Here is a 24,602-nt window from a genome sequence, read left to right on the forward strand (position 1 = left end):
ATGAAGTTACAATCTGAAAAGGTAAAGGAGACAGAGAAAGTAATAAAATACTTTAAAACTTGCACATAATTTTAAATTTAGTTGCTTATTAAATTGGACCATTTTTATTAGGTAATGGGAAATACAGATACATAGAAAAAAAAGAAAGTTTTATACTCAATACATATACAACTATATTATAATGTAAATTAGATCTTGCTAACTACAAAATTTTTGATTGTATAAGTTGTCTCATTATCTCTTATATTTTAACTTCCACATCTAAGAATAGTATATGTTAGATTATCTAAGAATAGTATATGTTAGATTTTTAATCTCTGAATTTTTTTTTAAGAGGAACCATTTTTTTTTTTAAGATTTTATTTATTTATGTGACAGAGAGACAGCCAGCGAGAGAGGGAACACAGCAGGGGAGTGGGAGAGGAAGAAGCAGGCTCCCAGCGGAGGAGACCGATATGGGACTCGATCCTGGAACGCCAGGATCACGCCCTGAGCCGAAGGCAGACGCTTAACGACTGCGCTACCCAGGCGCCCCTAATCTCTGAATTTTTACATTATTAAATTATTAAAATAAATTCAAAATTATAAAACTGGTAGTTTAATCATGATTTGGAAATTGATTAAGAAGAAATAAAAAGTACACGTAAAGAAATGAAAATGCAATGGTCCAAAACCTTTGGGATGTAGCAAAAGTGGTTCTAGGATGGAAGTATATAGCAATATAGGACTACCTCAAGAAGCAAGAAAAATCTCAAATAAACAACCTAATATTACACCAAAGAAGCTAGAAAAAGAACAAACAAAATCTGAAACCAGCAAAAGAAAGAAAATAGTAAAGATTAGAGCAGAAATAAAAGATATAGAAACTAAGAAAAACAGTGAAACAAATCAATGAAAGCAATACTTGGTTCTCTGAGAAGATGAACAAATAGCAAGACTCATCAAAAAAAGAGAAAGAGAGAGAACTCAAAATAAGCAAAATCATCAACGTAACAGGAGAAATAACAACACCATAGCAATACAAACTGTAACAGAATACCATGAAAAACTACATGCCAACAAATTAGACGACCAGAAGAAATGGATACATGCCTAGAAAAATTTAACCTCCCAAAACTAAAGCAGGAAGATATAGAAAATCTGAAAAGACCAATTATCAGCAAGGATATGGAATTGGCAATCAAAGAACTCCAAAAAAACAGAAGTCCGGGACCAGATGGCTTCATAGATGAATTCTACCAAACACTTAAAGAAGAGTTAATACCTATTCTACTCATGCTAGTCCAAAAAATAGAAGGGAAATTCCCAAATTCATTCTATGTGGCCTGTATCACCCTTATACCAAAACTAGATACAGACACCACAAAAAGAAAGGAAAGGAAAGGAAAGGAAAGGAAAGGAAAGGAAAGGAAAGGAAAGGAAAGGAAAGGAAGAAGGAAGGAAGGAAGGAAGGAAGGAAGGAAGGAAGGAAGGAAGGAAGGAAGGACGAACGAACTACAGGCCAATACCTGTGATGAACATAGGTGTAAAAATGAAATCCATAAGCAAACTGAATCCAACAATACATTAAAATAATCATTCACCACAATCAAGTGAGATTTATTCCTGGGATGCAGGGTGGTCCAATATTTGCAAGTCAATCAATGTGATATTGCACATCAATAAGAGAAAAGATAAAAAAACCATATGATCACAGATGCAGATAAAGCATTTGAGAAAGTACAACATCCATTCATGATAAAAACCCTCAACAAAGTAGGTTTAGAAGGAACATATCTCAACATAAGAAAGACCACATATGAAAAACTACAGTGAACATCATACTCAATGGGAAAAACAGAGCTTTTCTCCTGAGGTCAGGAACAAGACAAGGATGTCCACTCTTACCACTGTTATTCAACATTGTACAGGAAGTCCTAGCCACAGTAATTAGACAACAAAAAGAAAGAAAAGGCATCCACATTGGTAAGAAAGAAGTAAAACTTTCACTATTTGTAGATGACATGATATTACATACAGAAAACCTTGAAGACAGAAAACCTTAAAGAACTGATCAACAAATTCAGTAAAGTTGCAGGATACAAATCAACCTATAGAAATCTGTTGCATTTCTATACACTAATAATGAAGCAGCCGAAAGAAAAATTAATAAAACAATCCCATTTGCAATTGCACCAAAAATAAGATACCAAAGAATAAACCTAACCAAAGAGGTGAAAAACCTATATTCTGAAAATTATAAAACACTAATGAAAGAAATTGAAGATAATACAAAGAAATAGAAAGACACTGCATGCTCAGGGATTGGAAGAACAAATATTGCTAAAATGTCTATATTACCCAAAGCGATTTACAGATTTAATGCAATCCCTGTCAAAATACCAACAGCATTTTTCATAAAACTATAACAAAAAATCCTACAATTTGTATGGAACTACAAAATACACCAAGTAGCCAAAGCAATTTTGAAAAAGAAAAACAAAGGTAGAGGCATCCCAATTACCAACTTCAAGTTATATTACAAAGCTGTAGTAATCGAAACAGTTTGGTACTAGCATAAAAATAGACACACAGATCAATGGAACAGAATAGAAAACCTGGAAATGAACCTACAATTACATGGTCAATTAATCTTTTACAAACCAGGAAAGAATATCCAATGAGAAAAAAATAGTCGCTTCAACAAACAGTGTTGGGAAAACTGGGCAGCAACATGCAAAAGAATGAAACTGGATCACTTTCTTATACTAAACACAAAAATAAGCTCAAAATGGATTAAAGACCTAAATTTGAGACCTAAAACCATAAAAATCCTAGAAGAGAGCACAGGTAGTAATTTTCTGACATCAGCCGTAGCAACATTTTTCTAGATATGTCTCCTGAGGCAAGGGAAATGAAAGCAAAAATAAACTATTAGGATTACATCAAAATAAAACGCTTCTGCACAGAAGGAAACAAGGAACACAACCTTCCTACACAAGGAAACAATCCACAAAACTAAACGACAACCTAGAGAATGGGAGAAGATATTTGCAAATGACCTATCTGGTAAAAGGTTAGTATCCAAACTATATAAAGAACTTATACAACTCAACATCCCAAAAGCAAATAATCCAATTAAAAATGGGCAGAAAACATGAAGAGACATTTCTCTGAAGAAGACAGAAGCTGGCCAGTGGACACATGAGCAGATGCTCAACATCACTTCTCATCAGGGAAATGGAAATCAAAACTGCAATGAGATATGACCTCACACCTATCAGAATGGCTAAAATCAAAAACACAAGAAACAAGTATTGGCAACAAAGTGGAGAAAAAGGAGCTCTCATGCACTGATGGTAGGAATGTAAACTGGTGCAGACACTTGGAAGGTTCCTCAAAAAGTTAAAAATAGAACTACCCCAAGATCCAGTAATTACACTACTGGGTATTTATTCAAAGAACACAAAAACAGTAATTCAAAGGGATACATGCACCCCTATGTTTATTGCAGCATTATTTAGAATAGCCAAATTATAGAAGTAGCCCACATGTCCATCAATAGATGAATGGATAGAGAAGATATGGTAAATGTATATACACATACAAACACAGACACACATAGGAATATTACGCAGCCATAAAAAAGAATGAAATCTTGCCATTTACAAAGACATGGATGGAGCTAGAGAATATAACGCTAAGTCAAATAAGTCAGTCAGAGAAAGACAAATACTACATGATTTCACTCATATGTGAGATTTAAGAAACAAACAAATGAGCAAAGGAAAAAAGTGTGTGTGGGGGAGACAAACCAAGAAACAGACTCTTAACTATAGATAACAAACTGATGGTTACCAGAGGGGAGGTGGGTGGGTGGAGGAGAGGTGAGGTAGGGGATGGGGATTAAGGAGTGCTACTTGTTGTGATGAGTACTGGGTGATATATGGAATTGTTGAATTGCTATACTGTATACCTGAAACTAATAAAACACTGTATGGTAACTATACTGGAATGAAAATAAAATTAAATTAAAAAAAATACCACCAAACCCCAAAATAAGGTGAAGTAAAAATAAAATTTAAATAAGAGTTCATCTGTTTTCAAAGAATAATATTTTTTAAAAAAAGTACAGCAATTAGCAAATATTTTTACGCTTCAGTTCTGAAAGACAACTGCTTATTTAATTAACAAGTTGCGCCTTGATATAGGTCCTTGGTGGTCATTTTAAATATAAGTATTGGGAAAGTATGTTAAAACACATTACATTTTTTTCTTATGAGAGCCAAACCTGGCTAAAATGCAATACATTAATATGTTTTCTATGTCACAAGCTTTTGTCAATAAAAATACTAAACCTGTAGCCTAGTTTCAATATAAACATTATGAAAAGCATGGTTTGTAAATACAAGATTTTTAAGTAATAATAAAAAAGATTGGGAAATTGATGGCAGGAATCTTAGAACACACATGATTTAGAACTTATGAAGTACTGAGTAAAATAGTGCTCCATTATTTTCTAAAAGTATATAGAGTTTTGCAAACTTGCTAAAAAAGCCATTTATAGAAACTTTGAACTGAGAAAAACCCTATTTATTAATATAGGGTAAGCCTGTGTTTTCTTAATGATAAAGTGAGTAGCTACATGGTTTTGTTAGTTGGTTTTGATCATTTTGATTTAGGACTTTGTTTTAAGCCAGAGTGGCAGCAGTTTTGACCCTGTATTTTGTCAGCATGGCTAATGAAGCCTGAGGCTATCACTGACAAACTTGAGATACAAACCTAGTGGGAGGCAAAGAGTAAATGGAAAAACCTGAGTGAGTATGGAGGTAAAATAAAGGAATGTAAAAAAGAAAAATAAAGAGAAATGAAGTTACTTTATGTTGGTAGTAAAGCAGAATAAATTCTTCATCAGTTCTATAAGTTACTGATCCTGATTAAAAAGTTAAAAGATCAACAGGCAGATACACACATGTAGACATGAATTTTTCTAAGTAAACCTGTTTAAAAATCAAATTTGGATTAGAAATCTGAAAGAAGTTATTAGGCACTGCACTACAGGTCTTCTAAGACACTTTTAACCTAATGGAATGACATAATTATCAAAGGTTCTTAAATGACATAACCCGAAGTTTCTTGATTTGCAGATTCTCTTGAAGAGAGAAAGGCGTGCAGGACAAATGCTGAGTTACAAACCACAGAGCGATCCAAAGAAGACTGGTATCGTGTGATCATCTGCCTCAGGGAGTTCTACCCAGTAATGATGGTTTTCACTGAAAATGGAACTTAAGAATAGTTGAGTCTGAGTATTCCGTCATCACACTGTCCACTAATGTACAGATTCACAAAGACATACACACAAAGTTCATTAACCAAGTGATTCTGTAGATGAGCCAAGACCTTTATATCCAGATGTCATCAAATACCAGGCCCCATTCAAATGATAAGTGTGTCAACCCTTGCCCTTAATTGGGCCTTTTGCAAACATTCTATGCAACTTCATTATCATCATCTAGTTGTCAGCAAAAGGAAAAAGAGGATACACCAGAATGAAGTCCCCATTCACAGTCACGCTCTTAGCAATACATTTCTGCTTGTTGTGCAGAGCTTCACTGGTCTAGACCCGTAAGAAAGATGAAATGCAGCAAGAGATCCAAACAGCTACTCAATGGTGAGCTGTATGCAATGAGATGCTGGAAGCAGGATGAGTGACAGAGATGACATAAGGGCACAGAGGAGCCCAACTTCGACAGGTGTTGCACAATTCTGGAACTCTAGGAAAGGGCAGCAGATGGACCAAACGGATGCATACCCATCAGGAAGAAGCAGCTGACTCTGAGCAATGGTGTTGGCAGGTTATGAGGTGGAGAGACATTGTGGTATACAGCGACAGGCCCTGCAAACTGTGGCTACAGCCACAAACCAAAGGACAGTCTTCAAATGTACACAGTGCTGAAAGGACCATTGCTACATATTATTGGCTTTAAGGACACCCATACTCATAGAGAGCCACACTGTTACTGTTGCCATGTACAAGTAATTGCTTTACTTGAAATGTATTCAAAATGGAATGACTATTTCAATAATTTTAGACCTAAAAATCCATATTTTAAAAACACCAGTGAATTCTAATAGGAAAACCTGTTGTTTTGGGGTGTATAAAGCTGTTTTTACTGCACAGTGCTTCTATGGTAATAGCTATGCCTCATTAAGACTCCCATTTATTTTTAAGCCATTACTGTCTTTCCATTACACGGAGTTTCCCACTCAGTTTACAGACAGAGAGTTAGAGATGATATTTGGTTTTTGAATATAGGACAAAATTAGAAATGGCTCAAAAGGTCCATGCTAGGAAGTCCACATTGCCTTGGAAAGAGAAAACTGAACTTAAGAAGATTTTTTAAAAGAAAAATTATAAAACGATCCCTTAGGGTGATGGTGAGCTTGGGAAGGGAAATGTGGTTACAATTAAATGCTGAAGTTTTTTTAAAAATGAAAAATAAAAGGACTTTCAGAAATAAAATGCATTTATCTTGAGTCTCACTTTTTAAAGTCAATTTTCTTGATACTTATTTAATTAGATGAAATAAACAGCCTAAATTACAGCATAAAAGCTTCATATAAAGTGTACTGAAGAACGTCTTGACTCTTGAGTTGTTGAAAGCTCTTGAATAAGACTAGTCACCAAGAGAATATGTGGAGCTCAGACAAACAGAAGGCATTCAATAAATATCTGCTGAATGAAAAACCTCAGGTAGCATACATACAGTTCAAGAATAACACGTAGATTGGGGCCTTATGAAAACCAAAGGCCATTCTGAATGGAACTAACAAGGAAAGCTCAAAGAAAATGGGTCTCCTCCAAATTCTGGCTCTCTAGGTGCTCCAGGTTCCCTGTGAAGGACTATCCACCTATTATGACTAATACTTTCTTCCTCCTTAAGAGCAGTTGGCTTACCTTTTTTCTCCCTGAAAAGGCCAACAAAAGGTATTCTGCTGTTGGTTTTCATTTCTTCCTTTGTCCAGGTTACCACGATGCGTTAATATCTGCCCCGTGTTTCTTTACAGTAGAGAGGGTGTAGAACTGTCACTGCCAGGCTGGTCCGTGGGGATCGGACAGAATGTGCACTACACTGGCATGGAAGCACGTACTATGGAAGCACGTACAGTGGTATTCCAGGGATCATATGCCACCATGAAACAATGTAAGTCTAGCTACTGGTGTTAGGCGGGACAGCCAGCAGGAATGGATGGAGCATGTGACCGCATGCAGGAGCATGCTAGGGCAATGTGCCTTTAAGAATATGTTCAGAAGTCTGGTGTTTCAGCATGATAACAAAGTTCTATACAGAAGGGAAAGGACTGGAAAGTGTGTGTGGAAGAAAGACAGGCAATTCTGTAGGTAGGATGTGGCTTTGTAGAGAGCGTGTGGCTTTGGTCAGGTTATATAACTGATGATCTTTTTGAATTCCTAGAGCTTAGATATATAGGTAAATTTGGGTCCTAACAGAGCTGGTCAATAGACATTCTCTACCAAGCTACCCGGAGCTATAGCAAACTCTGAGGTAAAGAGAAAAGAGCACAGTCGTACAAATGCAGAAATCAGTTAGGATCTTTCTGAAGGACTGTGTCCCGATTAATGAAGAGATTCCCATACAAGCATATCACCAGCACAATAAATACATTAAAAATATTTATGACAGTTTTGTGTACCACCTGTCTTGTAGTCAGAATGATGGCCTGGGTGATTTTTTAAAGTGTTTTCTAGTCTGACAGGTTTCTGACATCATTCAATGTAAAAAAGGTCAGCCACCAAAAAGCTGTGTGGGTCTTACAGAGAATACAAATGATGCCTGATGTGTTATATCTGTGACTCTGTGGCCATATCCATGCAAGGAAAATTAAGCAGAAACTTCAATAACTTATTCACTGAGTTCAAAGAAATAAACCAAAGCACTTTGGGGTCAGTAATCAACTAGACATTTCTTTCCATCTCAATATTATGTTTAATTTCTCTAACATTTGGTGTGTGTAGTCTCAGCACGTAACCATAAAGACAAACACTATCTCCATTTGTGAAATCCCAGAGCCAAGTTTTCTGAGAGGTGCTGATACAATTTTATTTCATCAAAAATTATTATGAACTATAAGGCAGGACTGACAGGGATTCTGTTTATATGTTGATATTTACATGGATTAACAGTGATTGTCCTAAACCAAAACTTAGTGAAGAGTCAAATTCAGGTGAGAAAGACCACTTATTCAAACCCTGCTTCTGATCACCAAGAAATATGTTTATTAGGATGTATTGCACAGAGTGAGGTGTTGCTATTCTAATATTCTTTAGCTGTTTAAAGATTCAGTCTTTCTAGGAGATAATGCACGGGTTTATTTCCCCTGATTCTTGCTCCAGAGAAGAATGTACAAAGTCATATAAACATTTTGCTTGGCGGAAAGAGCTAATGAATCCAAAATACTTACAAAGATGATGCTTTCTGAATCACTGAGAAAGCTAAATGGCATACCTGCTTATTTGGTTAAAAAAAAATCTTTTTATCTAATGTGACTGGCATCAATGATTCATAAAATTACTTCTGTTCAAATTTTAGCTCAGGGGCAAGAGCGAGATGAATAGACCTACTAAATAAAATCCTTGACAGAGCTATCCACCTTTCCACTGTAAAGGAAAAAAAAATGACTGACTACCTCTAGCAGAGTTAGGTCAGTGCACTAAAATATAAATAAAGAGCACACTTTAATATAATAGAGTCAGCTGTTCTATTCAACCAAAGAGGAAAAAGTCAGCATAGGTGACTGGTAACTTGCGGTCTATAGGCATTTTTATTTCCTAAATTGCCTGTCTCCTTGACCTGAGAATTTCCAGGTTCTTTATTCTATAACATGAATACACTTTTCCAAAACTGTGTCTTACTAATGCCACCTACAAAATGAAAGCCATGTTGATACTATTAGGTAAATAATCTTTCCAAATAATGTTTAATTATCTGACGAATCATTTCTCTGAATTTGTTTTATGCTCATTTTCCTTTAATACATCTTCAATACTTTTTTAGACATCCTATTATTACCATTCTGTTTTGGAATGGCTTCTAGACAAGTGGTTGTAGAAACTGTAGGTACATACGCAGAATTACAAAAACGAGAACACAAAACTGTGAAAGCAACTGAAGCAAAATTAACACTTCTAAAACGTCCATGAGACCAAAAAGAAGTCCAAGCATGTTTAGTATGTATGTGCAGAGGCAGGGAGATGTCCAAGGAAATGCTGGCAATGACTCATGTATATTTCTAAAAGAACCTGGGCAACTCAAGTGAATGGAGGTCAGGAATATAGCAGGAAAGTGCACAAAAACCTAGGAAAAAAAGGCTGCCAAATGTTGAACTTCACTGAGACCACTAGGTTTTAAAAAATGGTCCTTTTCATACTCTATTCTTGAACATAAGCTGTTTTCTAGACATAGATACAGATTTTATATCACCTTCTGACTGACACATTTACAATTTGATATTATGTCCCCAGACTGTCATTACTAGCTTAAAATCACAATGTGCTTGAATATCTCACGTTTGTCTATATTTCAAAACAAAGAAAAGAATATAATGTGAAAAAATGGACAAAATCAATACATGTAATCAAAATAATAGTATACATTTAAAAGAAAATTATTTTTGTTTTTTAGAATAGGCCTCGTTCCCAAACTCGTTAGTTACTTGCAACAATTATTTTTCTGATTTAGATGGAGCTCTAATTTGGATTTTCCATTTCTGATTTAATCATACCTTTCACATCTTCATCCTCAATTGTTGTATTTGAACTCTCAGTTGACTCCTGTTGAGAAGAAAACATGTGTTAAGTCGCAAACAATGGAAAACTTCACTTTTTTTCTTCTTAAAATTGGCAAGTGATATACGCATCATGCAAAATTCATCAGCAGGCTGTGTACACATACTGACATGCAGATGGACAAATACATGGTGTGGTTTTCCCAGAAATAAAATGCCAAATGCTGCAAACATTTCAAAAAGGGAGTACTCTGGTGGCCTACTCTGAAGCATGATAAATCTAGGTTATTTGTAGAAGCAGCCAAAGTATGCAACTTATTTTAAGAGCTGTGTAAGCTTGTATTTGGTTACAGTGCCCCATAAGGTGTGCTTTCTCTATATATTTATCAGAAATTGAATAAATTGGCCTAATGAATTTGACCCTAAAATAGAACAATTTCTCTTCCCAATTAATTAATCAGTAAAAACCCCGGTCTTGGTATAAGGCACTATATGAAGCACTGAATTCACAGCCTGTTTGTCTTATTCCTCTGTAGAGACAGAAAGCATTTCATTGCATTATTTGATGAAGAAGCTAGGGGTACTAAGCTGAATTATGCTGAAATTGCTTTTAGCAAGAATTTCCATGTTTGTGGGGCGCCTGGGTGGCGCAGTCGTTAAGCATCTGCCTTCCGCTCGGGGCGTGATCCAGGTGCTCTGGGATGGAGCCCCACATCAGGCTCCTCTGCTAGGAGCCTGCTTCTTCCTCTCTCACTCCCCCAGCTTGTGTTCTCTCTCTCGCTGGCTGTCTCTCTCTGTCAAATAAATAAATAAAATCTTAAAAAAAAAAAAAAAGAATTTCCATGCTTGTGATCAGTGCAATGGAATTATATGAATAATTTACTTTCAAGGACAATTAGATTTTTTCATTCATTTCTTAATTAGAAACTGCCTTCTATCGATAAGAAACCTGCTCCCAGAATGGAAAGACAAAGCTATTTCTTTGTAAAACTACAAATGAAGCTGAAGATTAGTAAGCACACTTAAGAGGACACTGTAACTGCCAGTATTAAGATACAGTTTCTTAAAATGGTTTGATAAATTTTTCCACTAATAATGTGCTAACAAAATATTTTTTAGCAAAGAAATTTAGTAGTATTCATAAGAAAAACACAATTTTCTACTTGAAATGATTAAAGGCTAAAGCTGAAAGAAATTGGAAACAAACTTCCAATCCAGAGCTATGTGCTCAGTGATGAAAAACAGATTTTGGAAAATGATGCAAATACCAATGGTGTCCTTGTAGAGATTCAATAATCAAAAAAGCAATCAATTTATATAAATATCATATGTAATATTTAAGTCAAAGTGGCAGACTAATTAAATGTGTACCCAGAGTCTCTCCATACACACAAAACCAAAGCAGAGAATCTTCATGCGTTTCTTAATGTGACCTAGTGTTCAAATTTAAACTTAAGATGAAGGTAAACCCATGCACTGTAAAAGTAAACTAATTCATGTAAGCAAGAAATATCATGCAGCAACTCTTACAAATGATATAGCTAGAACTATCGAAGTATCCACTCCAGCTGTTATGCTTGGTCTTTCATTTGCTAACGATATTTTAAAAAGTTGTTCTCCTATATGATGCTCCTGAGTACTACAAGTCTTTTAGGGACTTAAAATATTTTAAGTGTCATGACCATAAAATACATCTCATATTAAAGAATACTTTTTTTTTTACTTTAATGATTTTAATATTGATCAACTGAATGTTAAACCAGAGGAAATGTGTTTTCTAAGACTTAAACATTGTTGATAAGAGTAAGGAGAAATTAGACCCATGACTATATTTGATATTTGGGAAAATGTGATGAAATATTTTTTCCTTCCCTTAGAGATATAATAATATATGAGAATTAATAAACTGAAAACATGGAATATGTTCAGAAAATGTCTCCTTTCATCCTATAGACATGTATACAAGTATTATTATTTAGTTAACATGCTACATAAATAATCTACAACAGACAGAAAACATTACAGTCTTCTTTCAGCCCAAGTGGTTAAATATCTGTTACTGAAATGCATATAATTCAACAAAAACAAACATTTCATAAGAATTGAAATTTCCTGATTACCTTCAATTTCATGCCAAACAACAAAAACAACACCAACAACAGGGAATTAACAGAAAAAAACACTATGACAACAGAATAAATAAAACGCAAAAGCAACATTAAATTTAAACAAACACCTATAAACTCAAGTTGATTTTTTTTGAAGACAGTGAAATGATACAGCAAGAAATTCTAAAATTTCATGCAGAATATAACTAAAGTACAACGCACAGACAGGCATGGAGAAGAAGAAAAAAAAAAAGGACCAGATGGAATTGTTTAAGATACACACTCATCTTGACATAAAGACTTTGCTTAACCCGACTTTGATGACTAATGGTACCATTCATTTCTCTTTCAAGATGTCATTCATTTTTGTTTTGAAAGAAATATGTGTACAATACTAGGTCCCCCCCCAAAAAAAAAGTGTGGTAAAAAAGGGTAAGAATTTTCTTTCCCATGTTCAGATAATGAATTAATTTTGCTTTGGATATTTGATGAAATGTGTGATCTTGTTAAAGCAAGATGATGTTGATTCTTTCTGAATACCTTGTTTCCATCAGGGTTGTGGATTACAGTAGTTTGGGGCTCCTGAGTGAGAACAAAATAGAGAAAGAAACAGTTCGCATTGGTAAGTACATTCTTACTAGTGTGAGGGACAGAGCAGAGTGAGCCAGCTGACAAAACTAAATAGTGACAAGAGCTTAAGCAATGTTAACTACTGTCAGAGGTAGCAGCTGATAAGATCACTGATGAAAGATCTCCCTGATGAGCCCATGAGACAGGATACCTCAGTACCCAGCAGCAGCATGCAAAAGACCTTATTCGTGATCAGTAAACAGACGAGGCTTTGAAGTATAGAGACCTAAAGAGGCACTCACTGTTTCACAAAGTTCTGTAACAGAACTTTCCTTTCTTCTTTAGTGAGTAGGCTGTTAACATTTGTCCTATAGAAAATGGACCAAGGACACTAGAAATTAGAACTCTTTAAAATGATCTTGAATCCTTTGTGAGGATTTTTTTTCAGGTGTATCTTTGAGAATCGATTATGGTGTCATCATTATAGTTAGTAGTGTATAGTTAATACCCAGATAAATACTCTTTGAAAATCTAGAACACTGTGCCTTGCTTAAAAAAAAGGCTATCCTAAAGAATGTATTTCAAAAGTCCATAAGCAATTCTATGGAATATTGAAAAGGTTCTTTAAAGGATTCTAGAACTAATCATATAATCACTATATTTGAGATATATTGCTACTAATGCCATGTTAATTCATACCTAAAAATAAATTTCAGCTTTATGGACTACATATACAGATTTGCTTGTAAAGGCATGCTTTTCCAAGAAGAAAATATTATTCCTTTCTGTTTTGTACCAGAGAACTGGAGAAATATTCAATGACTGAGGTTAAAAAAGATTTGGTGTCCATATATTACTGGCATGCTTGGCACTTTCATTGCATGATGTCTTGGTAACTGAGAGTTACTGCAGCCCAGTGAAAATTTTCTCCCACTATAAGCACCCTATGTCCTCTAGGATCTCCTCTTGACCACAGTATATGCTGTACCACAGAACACATTTACTGCTTCCCTTCTTCCTTTCCCTGGCTAGAGGTGTGATTGACATTGTTTTTTATACTCATAGATAACTTGCTATCTTGATAGATCCTTTTTCCTTTAAATGTTTTTAAACTGAACCTTCTGGTTTAACCCCTTAGTATTTTTTATTCATTTAAAATAATAGTACCGAGGACAGTAAAAAATCAGAAATATTTTAGAAAACCTATACCAAAATATGTAATAGTTTGGGCAAACCATTATGGAACTCAGAGTACTGAATGCCAGTAGTCAAATCTTGACTTTTAGCATCACATTATCTCAAAGTATTAAAATGATTTAGTTGTAAATAGTGTGAATTTGATTAAAATGGGCAAAACTGGTCTCCACTGGTAATTCAAAGCTCTATGCTATACATTTCATTCTTTGGATTAAAGTGAAACAGTGATCATTTAAAACACAATAAACAAAAAAGCTCAAAATTACCCAATGCCTCTTTATCTCAGAAAGTGAGGTCTTACAAAGCCCTGCTGTCTTTTAATAAGAGGGAAACAGGAACTCTGAATAAGGTCGACATTTACTGTTGTCTAGCAATAATCCCCTTAGCTCTCCTTGATGTCAATATTTACATCATGAAAGGAGGAAACCATTGTTTGCAAAATCTAGAGCTACCATCAGAGGAAGAGCTAAGAGCAACCAAAGCGCATTCTACTGTATTTCTAAAGCAGCATGCAACAATTTCAACTACAGAGACCACGGCTATCAGAATAATGTTCAACAATGAAATGAGACCATCTCATGTTAGAAACACACTGCTTGGCAACTACCTTAACAAAAAGAAAAAAAAATGAACTTTTCTCATATCTTCGAAAGCAAAACAAAACCCAAAAAAATAAAATACTTATATAATATATGTATCTATATAGTGAAAGCAAATGAGAGAAACAACAAAAAACAATAAAGAACTTAAGAAGGGTTACAAAGAGTCCAGGTATACCAGCGCCGGGGTGGGAATATTTTCTTTGGGGCTGGTTACCACGTTGGCTTTGTTGTTTATCTGTAGGTATGCAGAAAATAGAAACAGAGATGCCTTAAACCCCTTGGTAGCCAATGTCTCTATATTGCAGCATGTCTATGTGGAGATATAGACATGAAAATAAAGAGCCACTGAGGATGAACGTGAAAGACACTGTGATGTCTGACAGGAATGATAGTCAATTCTAGTCTCCGATGGTCGCATACAGGCTAGGACAGTGTCTTGTGGCTGTGCCACATTAGCCAACAAAGAACTGCTTCAGTGGAGCTCAAATCAAGTTTCAGAGTATGAAATAAATATAAACATTTTCATACTCTTCATGTTGGATTCTGTTCCCAGCTTCCAATTGTTCTCTGTTACGAATACATTCCTTTTTTTTTGTTTTGTTTTTCATATTATTCTTGATCCTGAAGTCACACATAGACCGTCTTTCTCTGGGAAGCCATCGTCACTCTGTTTAGTAGGTATCCAATTCAAAACTTAGATCTTCTGATGAAATGCAGGCTTTATAATATATTTTTAAAATGATAAGTCTGGGCCTCCTTTAAAAAACACATCTTCAATTATGAATGGGCAAACTGAATTCTTCACTATATTCTGAATCTAAAAAGACTTTTTTCAGAATTGTTTGAGAGGAGAACACTGTGTTTTCTGTCAAAGTGTTACTACTTTGCTTTCTTTCAAAATGCTACTGTTGAAGATTGTTTGGTAATATCATTCCTTTGCTTTCACATATTGGGGTTGACCTTAAAGAAAGATCATATCACAATGGAAGGCACATTGTGAAAGCAACTCAGAGGATCAATCAGTATTACAATGGGTCCACAGAGAAAACTCTTTGTAGACAAGTGTCAACTTGAAATCACAATTGAGTTTGAGCACTAAAGAATCAAAAACTAAACAGTAATAACCAACATTCACTTAAACTCATATATGATAACTTACATTATGGTTACCAAACACAACTATAAATTAACATTCATTCTCTTATACTGAATTATCTGGGTATTTTCTTTACATGTTATTATCTAAAGGAACACATCCCATAATTTTAGCATAAATGTTCTTAAGGGTCTCAAAGACAAAAATATACTGCATAAAATAGATGAATACCAGATGAGTTTATAAGCAATTACACCAATTTAATTGGACTTTCTGGGAGTTTCTTTCTTTTGTATTTTATACCTGAAGCTCACGCTGAAACCAGTACTGGGAAGAACACAGAAGGTTAAAGAAATTAATTTAGTTATGTAACATTTTGCTTTCCTATTCATTCACATTTGTGTGTTTGTTTGGTATTAGTATTATTTAAATAAGCTGTAACACTGCTCTGTGACATGCAGGAAGAGAGAAAACTTCTGGTGCCCTTTAATGAAAAACTCTTTAAATGTTAAACCATCAATCTCTATTTTGCAGATGGTCTAAAAGTTTTCTTTAAATAAAAGTGCACAGAACTTAATATCAAATTTGTGCAACAGCCAGAAAGAGATAAGAGATAATGGAATCTATTAAAAAGGGATCAAAATTTAGTACTTATATTAGTATGAAATACATGATGGAAGAGGAGGGATGCAGACACAAATAATTTCCTATCAGGAAGGGTGCGTGGCAAAACTCAGCTGACTTCTTATCAAATGATCAGAGGTACTTACAATTAAAGCACCTGCACATATGTTTAATATGTTATACTCAGTTTATATCAGCAGATACAAGAGTAAAAAAGGAATATACGGAGATACTTCTTTTTTTTTGAGATGTTTTTATTTCTGTTTTGAGAGAAGAGACTTGATTGTTTTCTAGAATAGTTGTGAAGAACTGATTTCTTTCAGTGAAAATGTCACGCATGCACACCTATGCACACGTACATCTCTGCACAAATGTGCACACACACATACAACACACACCCTTACACACGTTCACACATAGGTACGCAGCGTACACACAGCGCCACGTCTTCCAGTTGAGGGCCATTCTGCCCAGCTGAGCCATCCTTTATTGTCAGGCACGGCAAATGGGAGTTAGACGAATATGAGCCTCAACCACCACTTTTAGTTGTGTTTAAATGTCCAGTTACAGACTTTGTAAGTTAACGTAAAGAGAAGCTTAATGATCTTTTATTACTATGGGAAGTCTTTTGAAGGTACTTGTAATATTAATTAGTTAATAAATAATAGGAGAATTTCTAAATAAAAGACTAGGAGGACTTTTTTATTAAAGAGTCAGATATTAAGTAGGAGTTAAACTATAAGCTGTCTTTTAAATATACAAGAACTCTGGCACTTTTGTTTATGAAATGTGGTTATTCTATGTTATGGAAGCTATTTTTCTTTAACAAAACTAAATCAAACCAGATATTTAAGTAATTCACTGAATTATTGTTATGAGGCATGGGCAAGATATTTTTTATTTTTCAGGTGTTCAGTTTATTCAGTTTTGAGGTTAATAAATGTTTCCTCTATAAGGTGCTTAACTAGGATGGGTCCATTGTAAGCTCACTTTCACACTATTTATAAGCTTCATGGTAGATGCATTATAGTGTATCTGAACTAAAAATAACTCCTATTTTAGTAATCATGATCATGACTTAAAAATAATCCTAGTATATTCCTTCACTTATCATTAAACAGACATTAACTATGTCATGATCTCTTCAGTTTCAAGAGAAAACTGGACTCTGGTCTTATAAAAGATCTTTTAATAGCATACGGATAAAGATATGAACTTTTTACGTATTGTAAAAATCCAATTTCAAAGATAAACAGTATTATGTGAATGTGTGTGCGTTTTGATAGTTAACTGACACTGACGTGTAATGGTCCTACAGTTTCTTCACTTACACTAAGGTAAACAAGACTGTTTTTATTCCTAAGTGTGAATTTTCCCAGGAGGAGAAATCTGGCAGATAGAGATCCTCACCATCATCTGAACACTCGAACTGGACTTCCTTTTCTGAATTGACCAGTCAAAGAGAAAGGAAAAGAAAAAAATATGACCGGTTGAATTTTTAAGTATCAAAGCATGGAGCACAGAATAAATTTCTATTTAAAGAGGAGCTATAAGTTGTGTAGAAGAAAAAAAGTTCTGGAAATGTTTCTTTCTATATAAGGATAGTAGTAAAAATAAATATCTCCGTAGGAATTGTGACCTCTGGATCACTGAAAGGTACAGAAAAACACAGAATGAAACATTTAGAAAATTTAAAATATCACATTTCCACAATGTAACATTGGGAAAAAGTCAACATCAGCTGTAATTAATGAAATTGAAACTAAATAAGCTAAGCAGAGGGGAGAGAACATCACAGGTTGAGAAAAGCAATTGGTAAAAGGCAAATGCCATCCTAATGGGAATCACAAGTGCATGGTAACCACAGGTCTGGAAATTCCCAAATCACTCATAAACAGGAGGTAAAGAAATGACTGGGCATGAACATAAGAAGTGACAAATGATTTTCTATGTTGTATTTTCAAAATGAACTGACAACCTGACTTTGGTCAAGTTCAAATGTTAGAATATTAACTAATTCCCAAGAATGTTGAAGTGTTCATAAGGAATGTATGCATCTGCCATTGGAAGAGAAAGAAAAGGATTAAAGAAACAAAATACTTAGGTAATACTCCGGAAAGATAACAAATAAAATACAAATATAAGGTTACATTCAAGCAAAGATAAATTCCCATGAAAAAAAATAGATTCAATAGAAAATAAGTTCTATTACTTTGTTTGGAAATCCAAGAAAGCCAAAATATCCTGTTGTTATCTTTCTTGGAAAATTTTTCTATACTTTTTCAGAATATTCACCTTGAGTATGTCTCAATGCCTTATGATAGAAGCACAGGAACAATTAAGACCTTTATAAAAACTGCCCAAGCAGAGAAATTTAATCATTTGACATTCAATTTCCCAGACCCTATGACTTGATTTTTTTCAGGTTATACATTTCAGCAGCCTTCAAGAACATAGCATAACTAGTCGCAAAGTATTTGGTTTTCATTAATCTTCAGGTCACTATGCTAGTTTGGGACTGTAGTAAAGCAGAGATGATTTAGACATTCAGTTTCTACAATGACTCCATATTAAAGTATTATTTTGTCAGATTAGTTAATATATAATAAAATAGAAAAATACAATTTTTCTTGCCATACATATTAGTCATCTTTACGTATTAAATTATTTTATACTTCAACCTGTATCCTTTATAGGAACTATAAGAAATACAAGCTGTGAAAACTCACAAATTATATTTAACATTTAAAAATGATCCAGCATCTGAAAGTCAGAACTGATTTTAAGAGCACCTGTTTAACTTACCTTTACTCCATCTGGTTTCTTCAACAAACTCTTGGCTGCTGCAAAATGAGAGTAAAATCATTTCAGTGAGTTATCCACAGAAACCCACGCCAGGCAACAAATCAGGTTATTGTCTCCTTCTATCACCTTTACTGACTTATGGCCAACATATGCCAGATTATCAAGATCACACTAATAAGCGCGAGCTTACAGGACATTGAAATACAGTATCGCTTTTCTTGGTTTTGCCACATCAAATTTAGAACTAAATTCTTATTTAGTTCATTGCATATAATTGAACACTTTGCCAGTTATGTTATTGGACTTTATTTCACTGTTGATGGCGAAAAGGATACTGGAACTTTAACTGGACTATGCTTTTGTAATCCAGAAAGTTGATTTCAGTTTTCAGACATCAGCTTACAGATTGTATTACATGTTCATTCATACTACAAGTATGGTGACCATGTCAGTTCTGCCACTTAAGCCCCTCTTTCTAAAGGTTTGAAATTTATTTGTGAAAATTTGCTCTGGCTAAATAACATCCTTTAAAATATATATATATATACATATATTTGAAATCAGAGCTTTCATTTTTACAAAAAATAGTATTAACTGTATTTAAAATGAAAGGGTGCATTATTGGCCAAGAGCAAATGTTTTAAACACTTAGCATAGGGCCTTTAAGAAAGGCATTACGTACGTATTCTTTTATACTTCAAAATCAGAATACAAAGCTTTCATAAACAAAAGCCTTTTACATCAAAAAATTAAAAATCATAAAATTTGAGGTAAGATATAAAACAAAACAAAATCTTCAACTAAATCAAAGAACCGCTGAAGTATACGGTCTCATATGAAACTAATTTCTCCAAGGACAGCTTTTAGCATTCTTTCTGTTACTGAGCTTCTTGAATATATTAGAAGGTGAAGTCATTCTTTCAAAAAATATACTTATGAATGGGTACATTCATACACAGTGAACAGATTATATAACTGCTAATGACAATTAGTACAGCAAGTGTAGAACACTTATGAATATGCAGGACAAAGTAGACATTTATGTTTCCATTTGATGTTTTATATACATATAATATATATATATATATAAATTATGTATATATATACATATATATATGTATAATTACTTAAGTATATCAGAATAGACTTTGGCATCTGAAATGGAAATACCTAGCTATAATACAACTGCATGAACATGTAATTTCCTGACATCCATTTGATTTGGGATATTATTTTGATATCACTTTGGTATAATTTTAAATTTATTTAAGATACAAAAATGTTAATTTTATTTAGTTCTTAGCAACAAAGCTATTAATTTATTATTAATTGACATTGTAAGAATAGTTGCCTTAACTATAATACTATTTGCCTAGAGTCAAATATTAAGTAAGATATTAGTGTTAAAAAGCAATATTAAGTAAATCCTGTGGCAGTTAATAGGTTAGAAAGCAAACTCAGAATAGTTGAAATTGCAAGAGCAAGCAAAGAGAAGACAATGATTCAGGGTAAGCAGGAATTTGGCCTGGGAGATGCAGAAATGTCCCTTTTGGTTACTATTCACCTTACCTCACAAGAAATACATTCCACATAAAGGGAGAAAAGAAAAAAAAATAAAAACAACTTTATAACCATATACTTATGGACAAATTACTTTAAAGAGCATGTTTGCTAATGAAACAGAATGAATAAAATACTCAAAACTAAAATGCAATATCAAGTACAAGATGTTGTAACTGGGTCCAATGTTATTCAGTTGGTTTTGAAGTGATGGATTAAAAAAAAAGTTTGCCTTTCATGCTAAGACATCAGAAAAAATATAAAATTCACACATTAGTCATGAGTTTTTAGTTTACACAATGATGAAAAGGAAAATGTGATGTACACAAAAAGCTTCTATACATGAGTGTTATATATTTAAAAAGGCCCAATCTATGCCTAAGAGTGTATTTAAGACTTTAACAAAATATACAGTCTTAATATTGGAGATGAAAATTTTCAAGTTAGTTTATCTTTAACAATATATATTAATCATCCTATCTTTTATTGATTCACTAATTTCTGGGCCACAGTGAAATATTTATTTGAATATAGTATATATTAGTAAATACTTAACGAGATGATACTGAACTCACCCATATAAATGTCAACTACATTAATCAACTATTCATAAAACAGGTAACTTGACAAAGTAACGATGTTTTATTACACCAAACAAAATGGACAAAATACATACATTTGACTAACATGGTCCCTCAATTTGTAGTATTACTCATTGTATTCTTATCTTTGTTGCTGCTTAACAGGTCAGCGGAAGCCTTTAGAAAGCCCCTTTTGGTTTCACATTATATATAACTAAATATGATGGGGGACAAAAGCTGACCATTTAATATAGTCATAAACAGTAACTAAAAATTGGTTGAGAAGGTTGAAAAACATTTGATAAGGATGGATCATCACCTGATAGCACTTTAATACCCAGGAGTTACATATGTACAGGGAGAAATAACTGAAGAATACCTGGATAACTTGATGTTTCAGATCTCTCTTATGTAAATAGTAAGCAAAATAAAGTGGTATCAAAAATCATTTGATAATCCTTCCAAGTCTCAACAGCCACTTTACCAAATGTAGCTTTCCTGCTGCTTCAGTTCCTCCCCATACCCAAGACTAATTAGCATTTACCAAAATTTGATTTTTGGAAACCTGGTCCTTTGTGATAATCTATTAAAGAAGGGAGTTCCAAAATTCAAGTAATTTCTGGACATAATATATATTTATGTCCATTTTGGAAAGTCACTCCTATAATAAAGAAATGGCTTAGCTTCTTTTATTTAAAAAATTATTTTTATCATGGAATCATTATGAGGAACATTTATTATCCTGTGACATTACTGTGAGGTAGGGTTCTCTGTAAATTCTTGAGATTAGATACCTTTGAAATATGCAACCATTCTTATAGTGTACCAAGATACAACTGTACTTTTGAAAGAACCTGGGCCTAAGAGAACTGGGTTCCTCAATAACGGTCTTCCTTTAAAAATCTTGCTTACTGGGATTCCCTATGAGAATGAGACAAACAAAAAAATCTTACTTCTATTTATTAGTTGGTGAAATATCAATGAGAATTAGTCATCCTAGGTTCAAAATGCTGAGCTTCAAGAAGAGGGAGAACATATCTGCACAACTTGTGTGTACCCCAGCAAGGATGACAGGTGGGTTTCAAAGGCTGCACAGCACTCACCAGTGGAAGCACTGCTTGAGTGCTCCCATGAAGAGTGCAGTCACACGCCTAATGTCTCTGCGAAGACAGTACCCAGGCCGATTCCTAATGATAGGCACTGTGTGGAAGGAATCCATGCCAGACATTTGCTATTCCTAAACAATAGCGTTTTTCTAATTACTAGGTTTTTCTTTAATTCCAAGATAACTCTTAAAGAGGAGAGAGCAGTGAATAAGGAGAATTCTTAACACATGTACCTGAAAAATTCCTTGTAGCCAGCATAGTTGTCAAGATGGCACCCTGTCAGAAAGATGAGTATATGAAATTAATGTTGCTTATGCAAATCTTTGACCTGACAAATAAACAGTCTTTGATAACAAGTCTTCTCCTAGTCTTACTTTCAGTCAGGGGATTTTTATTTGTCTGTTTTGTTTTTTTGTTTCCTGAGAGCAAAACATCCATCATGTTTTTTGTTTCACATAATGCTATCAAATTGCACAGTTCTTTTCCTCTGAAGGGAGGAACCACAGCACACACTGCCACAGAGATCCTAGCTCTTCACTGTAGACTTAATTCCAGTGTGGTATTCCATTTGCTGAAGACCCAGAAGGAGAATAGTAAGACTACTGAGGTCTGCACATTTAAAAGCCTTTGCTGAAAAGTTGTTTTCTCATATAGAATCTCATTTCTCACTCTGCCAAGTCTACCTCCCCACAAAAATGTAAAATTTCTTACCTTTAGTTTTCTTCTAGCATTAAATTTCTTCAAGCAGTCTACGGTCTCCTGTCTGTGCATCATGGAAGCAACAGTAGAACGTTGCTGGAAGAATAAGAAAAGAAACTTGACTTAGGATATTTAAAACATACTAAGCATTACAGTATCTCAACTTCATCAAAGCTGCATTAATGGTGCCTGAACCCATCTGATGAACTTGTGAGTATTCACTTGCAAAAGTTCCCTAATAACGGATGACTAGTTTTGCCAAGACTATTTGTAATGAAGGTGCAACATTTATCTATAGAAAGTATAGAAATGAATATCAATAATTCCCCAAATCACCTTTATTTCAATGTCTCTAATTATATATCTATTGGACTGTCTTTTACTTAGCACCATATTTACTGCCCTAACATTCAACACTTAACCCTAGAATTGTACTGAAATCTCTACATTCCCCGCAAATTTCAGTTTTTCTTAGCACATCTAAAGTATATTCAGGCTACTATGGCCATTCTTTCTTGTTAGTGCACCTTTATTATAACCTTCTAAACCTTATTGTTTTTCCCTAAAGATGCCTAATGACAAATAATTGAACTTTGTCTAATATTCTCTACTGGGATATAGTTAATCTTAGTGTCATTTTCTTTACATCTGTTCATGAATATTATCAATAACTGGTAGGGGAAATACTCACTCCTTGTATGATGGTAGGCAATATTTATCAGTCTATGTAAATCAGATTTTGTTACCACAAACAGCAATTATCAGCATTACAAATTTATTTACTTAAATACCTTGAGTTAAAAATTCATTTTTAGTTTCATCTTTCTCTGCAAAAATTATTTTAATCCATAAAAAAATATTTAAAGAAGAATTTATTTTTAATTTTGTTCCTAAGGTCTTTAGAGAACTGTCACTTACACAGATCCATGGGTGTTTCAGTGCCTCTGAAGCTGTGATACGCTTGGCGGGGTTGATAGTAAGCATTTTATTAATTAGGTCTTTGGCTTCAGGAGTCACTGTGTCCCACTCTGGTGATGGAAACTTGAAAAATACAAATTCATAAAGAATTTAAAAAATAGATACACTGAAGTCAAACAGGGAAGAGCCAAGTAAACTAATCGTTTCCTTAAGTGGTGAATTTCTCCATAAATTTACTTTGTGTAGAAGTTAAATTGTATCGACAGATAAACTGATGTAGATGTATATATATCCCCCTCTCTTTTTATGTATATATTTACATACATTAAAGAAAAGTAACTAATAAGGGATGAACATACATTCTAATTTGCATTTTATACCTAGTAAATACATTTTAAAATTTAGAAAAATAAACTTAAGAATCTTCTAGTCCTCTCAAAGCATCCTTATTTTGGTTTGAAAATAAAATTTTATGCAATCTTTCCCATAATTATTTGCAAACATCAATAAAGCTGACAGGTTGTCACATGTATTGGTGTCATCATGCTATCACACCAAGATTCAAAAGGAGGTATTACAAAAAAACAATGAGGTATTACATGCTTGCACAACTCATGAGCAGTAACAGTAGAGGTAATAACACAGCTTCCATTATCTGTGCCCAAACTGACCTACTACTTGTGGCTATTTGTAATACAGTACTGAGAAGAAATCTCAGACTACAAGAGCCTTAGCAGGACTTCATTTTAACACCTCAGAAAGGTTAATCTACTTAATTACAAACTTCATCAAAGCAAAGTTCTTAAAAGGAGCCAATATTCATAACTTCTCTTAGTAATCCATTTGTGCACTAATAACTATATAATAAAGCTATTTATTCTGTTTATTTAAAATTTTTGTTGTAATAACATATCCTCATTTTCATGTAATTTATTAGTAGAAATACTATCCTT

The 24,602-nt window shown here is 33.9% G+C and overlaps 1 protein-coding gene across 15 annotated transcripts in view; it reads right to left on the reverse strand.

The window, feature by feature from the left end:
• CAMK2D (calcium/calmodulin dependent protein kinase II delta) overlaps positions 1–24,602 on the reverse strand; it is a 313,065-nt gene that overhangs the window by 26,157 nt on the left and 262,306 nt on the right. For 3 of the 15 annotated variants that reach the window (XM_026499226.4, XM_044384287.3, XM_044384285.3), the window contains exons 10-16: positions 23,650–23,772; positions 22,744–22,827; positions 22,266–22,308; positions 18,786–18,823; positions 14,436–14,495; positions 12,432–12,473; positions 9,781–9,829 (exon numbers count right to left, since the gene is read on the reverse strand). In XM_026499226.4, the coding sequence (XP_026355011.1) occupies positions 9,781–9,829; positions 12,432–12,473; positions 14,436–14,495; positions 18,786–18,823; positions 22,266–22,308; positions 22,744–22,827; positions 23,650–23,772 (439 nt within the window). Of the gene's footprint in view, positions 1–9,780; positions 9,830–12,431; positions 12,474–14,435; positions 14,496–17,390; positions 17,424–18,785; positions 18,824–22,265; positions 22,309–22,743; positions 22,828–23,649; positions 23,773–24,602 lie in introns of all 15 variants that reach the window. The other 12 variants (XM_044384286.3, XM_048212371.2, XM_048212366.2 and 9 more) reach the window with 8 other exon arrangements.

Source organism: Ursus arctos, unplaced genomic scaffold, assembly GCF_023065955.2.
Source record: "Ursus arctos isolate Adak ecotype North America unplaced genomic scaffold, UrsArc2.0 scaffold_11, whole genome shotgun sequence".
NCBI lineage: Eukaryota > Metazoa > Chordata > Mammalia > Carnivora > Ursidae > Ursus > Ursus arctos.